This window comes from Grammomys surdaster, unplaced genomic scaffold, assembly GCF_004785775.1.
Source record: "Grammomys surdaster isolate TR1022 unplaced genomic scaffold, NIH_TR_1.0 236, whole genome shotgun sequence".
In the NCBI taxonomy this organism is placed as follows: domain Eukaryota; kingdom Metazoa; phylum Chordata; class Mammalia; order Rodentia; family Muridae; genus Grammomys; species Grammomys surdaster.
This window is the reverse complement of record NW_021604681.1, coordinates 2,766,226-2,772,225: the sequence shown is the minus strand read 5'-3', so window position 1 is coordinate 2,772,225 and position 6,000 is coordinate 2,766,226. Positions and strand designations below refer to the sequence as shown.

The window sequence follows — 6,000 nt, the reverse complement described above, 5'->3', positions numbered from 1 at the left end:
ATGTTGGTAAACCCATGTTTCCTCAGCTGTTGTGTGGTGGTTCTCAGTTCTAATTACCATATGCACACTAGCTTCATTTTTAACGTACTCCTTGCCTACGGGAAAGAATTTGACTGTATAAATGCAGCTTTCTTTGAAGGCAGAACTTAGACGACAAGTATAGTTGTATAAATCCACTAGGATTATTCTGTTACATATCCAAGAGTTTACACCTACAGTTTCCACTATCCCCAGTAGATACCACAGCTGCAACCCGAGTTAGGTTATCTGAACCTAAATTTGTATCTGTTGGGTTTTCTTTCCAGAAAGCAATTCATTAAATTGAGGTGCATTTTCCCCCCAAATTTCAACACCTCAGTAAAATGTCATTTTTTCTGATAAAAATATTTCAAATCCAGTCTTTAATCTTAGAAATGCTTTTATATCAATGATGATTAAAACTATCCACAGTAGATAGGACCCTATAAATATACCAGCTAATTATTTTTTTCTTGCCAATGTATGAGATGTAACTATTGGCTAAAGTACAGTAAAACAGTTTTCTTTTTGAAAAAAGTACACATCCTAAATACTAATTTTGATACTCTCAAATTTCAAGGTATGGTAAGCTAACTGAAACATACAAACACAGGAAAGGAGATTAGCTAACTTATTAGATGTGGTACACACTGTACAGTAAATATCTCATTGCCACACATTAAGAAACTAACACAGATTTACGAAACAAAGCCTCAACAGTCCCCACAATTTGAAGTTGTAGTGTTTAAAAACAGAACAGAAAGGCCAGTTCTACCTAGAAACCACAAGCTGACAATTCTTTGGAGTCTAGTCTCCCTTTAATGCTGTTCATGAAACCAGCATGGGCAGCGTGTAGCACTGAAGAGCAACGAAGACAGGCAGGTTGATTTGCCTTATCTGATAGCTGGTGGGGACTGCTGACCATATCCCTCAGCTCTGTGGGGAGATGGGTGTGAGATCCTGAGGCAAGTCAGGAATCTATGCGGCAGCTATGGTAGTAGCAAAGTGGCACCTGGAGCTTCAAGGAGGCAAGGGTGAATAAAGCAAAGCAAAGGGGTTAAGCACCCGACCGCACCTCTGCTCATTAGGGGCAGTACCCCTACAGTTGCTTTTGAGATGGATTTAATATTTATTAGATATAAAAAGGCAAATGATAGTAACAGTGAAACAAAACATGAAGAATGTGGCTAGAAAAGACTGAAAGTAAATAGGAGTTTCACTCCTTGGAGGGGGGACAGGGAGGGAACCATATTTGGGGTCACCTCTTTGAACAAGGAAATTACAAATATTCTCTTGAATTCCAGAGTAGATGACTTAGGGGATTTGACTTAGAGCCGAGTTGTAACTTGTTCTTCCTGTCCATCACCCCATTTGTGCATGAGCAAGTCACAAGCCTCTCCCCAAGTTTCAAATACGTCCTCTGATGAGTCTAAAAGTTTCGAATTTGAGGAGCAGATGCCAGACGCACAGTGAAGAGAGCTGGAACAGGCTAGGGGGCATTCGCTGCTCCGAGCGGCAGCACCCCGGATTTCACCTAACTCTACATCACTGAGGTTCATTTCACTTTGAGAACAGGCCTCTGCCTTCCCTTTCTCCATCTGAGAATATCTGATGTCTTGCCACATATAATGCTGCTGTGCAATGCCATCAGAGATTGTGTACATCGGCTCCGAAGGAGGTTCAGATGTCTGACCATTAAACTTGGAGGAGAAGAAGAGACCCAGTTTCTTGAAAGAGGGGCCCATGAAGGACCGTTTGCTTGATGACTCGGCTTTTGGCTTTCCTTGGGTGCCACTAGCTCTTGGCATGGTTCTGATGAGAGGACCTCCATGGCAGGCCTTTTTCTTGCAGCCTAAATTGAAAGAGACACTCTTAGATTTGGCCCGAGCCCCGCCACTGCCATCATTGGTATCATCCCTTTGAGAGAATTCAGCGCTGCTAGTGGAAAAGCTTCTTCTTGGATGTTTTCTATTTCCCAAGAGGTCAAGTACTTCATATCGAAAGCTGGAAATGTCCTGCTTTAATTCCTAGCAAGAGAGAGGAGACATCTTTTATCAGAAAAGTAGTTTAAGGAAGACACTCAGAATTTTGCATAGGCTAAGTTGTACGTGGTAATAAATCATAAGGCACACATTATACTTTTTAAATCTTCCATTAGTCAAGCACAGAAAGACTATTCTGTCACAAGTGGAAAAATTGCACAGTGGGTAAGGTTGATTTCAGAACCTCTGGACAAGAACATGAACTAATACCTAGTAAAGTGGGCTGGAGAAATAGCTTAGTACTTAAGAGCACTCACTTGCTGATTGCCCAGATGAGCTGGGTTCAATTCCCAGCACCCATGTTGCATCTCACCACTGTAATTCTAGTTCCGGGGACCCGACACCCTGTTTTGGCCTCTACCTACACCAGGCACACAGGTGGTACACATACATATATGTAGGTAAATATGCATATAGGCAAAGCACCCATACACACAAAATTTTAAAAATAAAGTGGTAATTGACAGTTAAGCTATTAGAATACTTGCTCTTATGAGTATCTCTAAGTTAAAGGACAACCGAAGAAGCAAAGACTTTTAGGCTCCAGGAAGGAAACTGAAGAAATGAAGTATCAGGTGATGAGGATGCTGCTTTGGGATGGGGCGGGGAGTCGGGGGAGCAGTCATACAAATGTATATGAATTGCCTTCTGTCCAGTTGCTTGGGTACCACTGACTTGTTCCTTTATAAATCATCTTTCCAAAGCTTAAAGCAGATCATGTCCTCCTCCTGCTTAAAACATCTTAGTAATGTCACTGTCTTAGGAAACACTATAAATGCCATATTATGTACTACAGGGATTTTCTGTACCTGGAACCTCTCTGACTCTCCATTTTTTATTTTTCCCAACTCCCTCTACCCCTGAGTGCTCCCTATTCTCCTGGACTGACCCACAGTAATAACTTAGCTAAGCGATTGGGACATCAGTCTTCAACAGATAAGTTCTGTCTGTGGATTAAGTAGTAGAATTCCAGTGTGCCTTACAGGAGCATGTTATTGTGTGTCTGTGTTCATGAATCATACATCCTGGAATGGGTTTTTTTGTTCTAGGTTCTATATATCAGGCAGGATAGTTCTTTCTGTTGTAAAGCTATCTTGTTAATTGTGGGATGGCTAGTAGCAACTCTCTCTGTACCCACTAGATGCCAGTATGACAACTTAAAACATTTCCAGATACCCAAAGGTACCCTAAGGATGTAACTGCCCCTGCATGAGAATCACTCTTTTAGCTTGATACCAATGTTAAGAAAATTCTACTATTTAATAGTAGTTTAAGAATTGAAATTTAATAATACATCTTTTGGTCCTTACTCTCCCATCTTTAAGAGAAGGCCTTTAGGTCTCCAGGCATTTCCTGTTTGCTGACCTATCCCTTACCATGCGTTCTTGCTGTATCAGTTCAGCATGTCATCCTCACACTGTGAATATCAAAAGAAAGAATATATAGGACGGCTTCATTTTGTTTGGAGAACTGTGATGGATATTCATAAAAGCCTGTCAAGCTGAGACAAAGAACCACAGACAACAGTGGCTGCTGGAAGAAGGCATTTTACCTCTTCTGGGGATGAGTCATCCCCCCTTCCTGCCCCCCACCCCACTGGTTGTCCAGTGCAGCAGAGTGGTCAGCTCTGAAACTGTATACACACAAACAGCAAAAGCAGACTCAAACAAGTTGGATTTACATATATTTGCACATACACATGATTGCATGTGGACACATGTGCACACCCGTGTGAAACTATAAATCAAGGGAAAAGAAGTTAACAACTTGTGAGTGGGGGGATATGGGAGAGATATGAGGGAAAAGAATATAATTTTATTTCAATTACAAGCTTTTTTTTTTTAAAGAAAAGGAAAATCCATCTGTCCACCTACTAGATGACAGGATAAGGGTGGCAGGGGATGAAGCAATGGCACAGTGGTTAAGAGCTGTGCTCTTCTAGAGAAACTGGGTTCAGCTCTCACTACCCGCACAGTGGTGGCTTACAACTATCTGTAACTCCACTACCAGGGGGCCCTGACACCCACAGGCAATAAACATCCAGGCAAAGCACCCATATAAAAAGAAACTCATATTTTTCTTTTCTTTTTTTCGAGAAAGTCATATTTTTCAAAAATTAATTTTAAAAGAATAATTTTAAAGGCCTTTTATTTTTGAGACAGGGGTTCTTTGTATAGCCCTGGCCTGGAACTCATTCTGTAGATCAGGCTGCCTTTGAACTCAGAGATCTGTCTGCCTCTGCCTCCTGAGTGCTGGGATTAAAGGTGTGCACCACCACGGCCCAACTAAAACAAATTGTTAAAAAAAAAATACCACGAATTGTATAGGAAAATGGAATTCTATAATTAGAATTCTCAGACTCTATGAAGATTAAATTATACCAAGAAATGAGAAATTAGGGCTTGACTGCAGCTCTGTGGACAGGGGAAAACACTTGCAGAGTGTGTGTGTGTTGGAGGTGATAGACAGGCAGGCAGACAGACAGATATTAAGAGATTTACCCACTTCATGATTAAATTACCTTAAAATTTTCTTCTGTTAGGCCCTCATTTGTTTTTGAGTTTCTTATCATTGCAGCCACGTATCTCTTGACTAAATTTCTGATAACTTCCTAGAATTGAAAAACCATGAAGAGATATTCAGTTTTCTTTTCAGGCTATCAGGTTAATAAGGATCTTAGAAAACTGGTCTAGGTCATCTTTGCAGTAGGAAATCATTGGGTTAATAAGTCATCGCATCTCTGAATTTTGGTGCCAGAGGGCACCAGTACTATTAACCTTACCCCAAAGGAAGAATTTTTCACTCAAGTATATGTTGTTGTATTCAGTGTGTGTATGTGTACACATGTATGCATGTATGACAAGAGTACAAGGGTCCCTGAATGCTTGTTCAATATCCATTCCTCAGGGATGGATTAAATATTAATATTTTTAGTAAAGTAAGGTATTTTTCTCTTCATGAACTGGAGAGTCACTAAGTGGGCTAGCACTTTTATAATCAGGATATTTTTCATAGAATCAACACTTCACCTTTATAGGAAAGGCCTCTTTTCGCCTCAGGGAGACTGCAATACACATGGTTGCAAGGCTGCTGCTGCTGATAGCTACCACTTACTGCAACAAGTCAGGCAGTATGCCAGGCATCACCTACACTGAATTTTCCCAACCCTGTAATTTAACTGTTCCCATTATTCCTGGTTTGCAGATAAAGGGGCTGAGGCTCAGTGGTGTTAACTGGCTCCTTCAAGGTCACACCGTTGGTAAATGTAGACATTAGATTTTAGTTCTACTTAAGGCTGATTGTAAAGCCTATATTGCCAGTGAGGGATGCTGTAGTTTGTACTTCTACTACTTGAAGAACTTTGAGAAGTCGCTGAGATGCCCAGGAAATGTTTTTTGTTGTTGTTGTTGTTTGTTTGTTTCTTCATTTTGTTGTGAGATTTGAAGTGGGAAAAAAAAGGTGATGGATTTTGCCTAGGCTTCATCATTTTTTTTGAATTATTAGAGTTGAGGATAGGTATAGTGAGAGAAGAGTTACCTGTGAAACACTGTATGAAATTATAGAACCCATTTTTGGAATAAGGGTCCTTTAAACATTATAGAATATTTTTCTACCTGGGTTTCTTGAGGCAACATCTCAAGTTGGCCTTTGAACTTTCCATAGTTGAGGATAACCTTGAACTTCTGATCCTCTGTCCTCCACCTCACTCAGTTTATGTAGTGTTGGGGATCAAACCCAGGGCTTTAGGTATGGTAGGCAAGCACTCTACCAACTGAGTTACGTTTCCTCCTCTGCATTTTCTTTGATCCAGAAGATTAAATATAGTTTTTTTTATCTGTGATTTTTCAAAGGTTTTCTCTCTCTCTCTCTCTCTCTCTCTCTCTCTCTCTCTCTCTCTCTCTTTCTTTCTTTCTTTTCGAGACAGGGTTTCTCTGGGTAG

At 40.5% G+C, this 6,000-nt stretch overlaps 1 protein-coding gene across 1 annotated transcript in view; it reads right to left on the bottom strand.

Annotated features, from left to right (window-relative positions):
- The window catches only part of Trpc5 (transient receptor potential cation channel subfamily C member 5), a 126,948-nt gene continuing 120,948 nt past the window's right edge, over positions 1–6,000 (bottom strand). Inside the window, exons 9-10 of the mRNA XM_028773873.1 lie at positions 4,582–4,671; positions 1–2,045 (exon numbers count right to left, since the gene is read on the bottom strand). Of these exons, the coding sequence (XP_028629706.1) occupies positions 1,347–2,045; positions 4,582–4,671 (789 nt within the window). The 3' untranslated portion in view covers positions 1–1,346. The remainder of the gene's footprint in view (positions 2,046–4,581; positions 4,672–6,000) is intronic.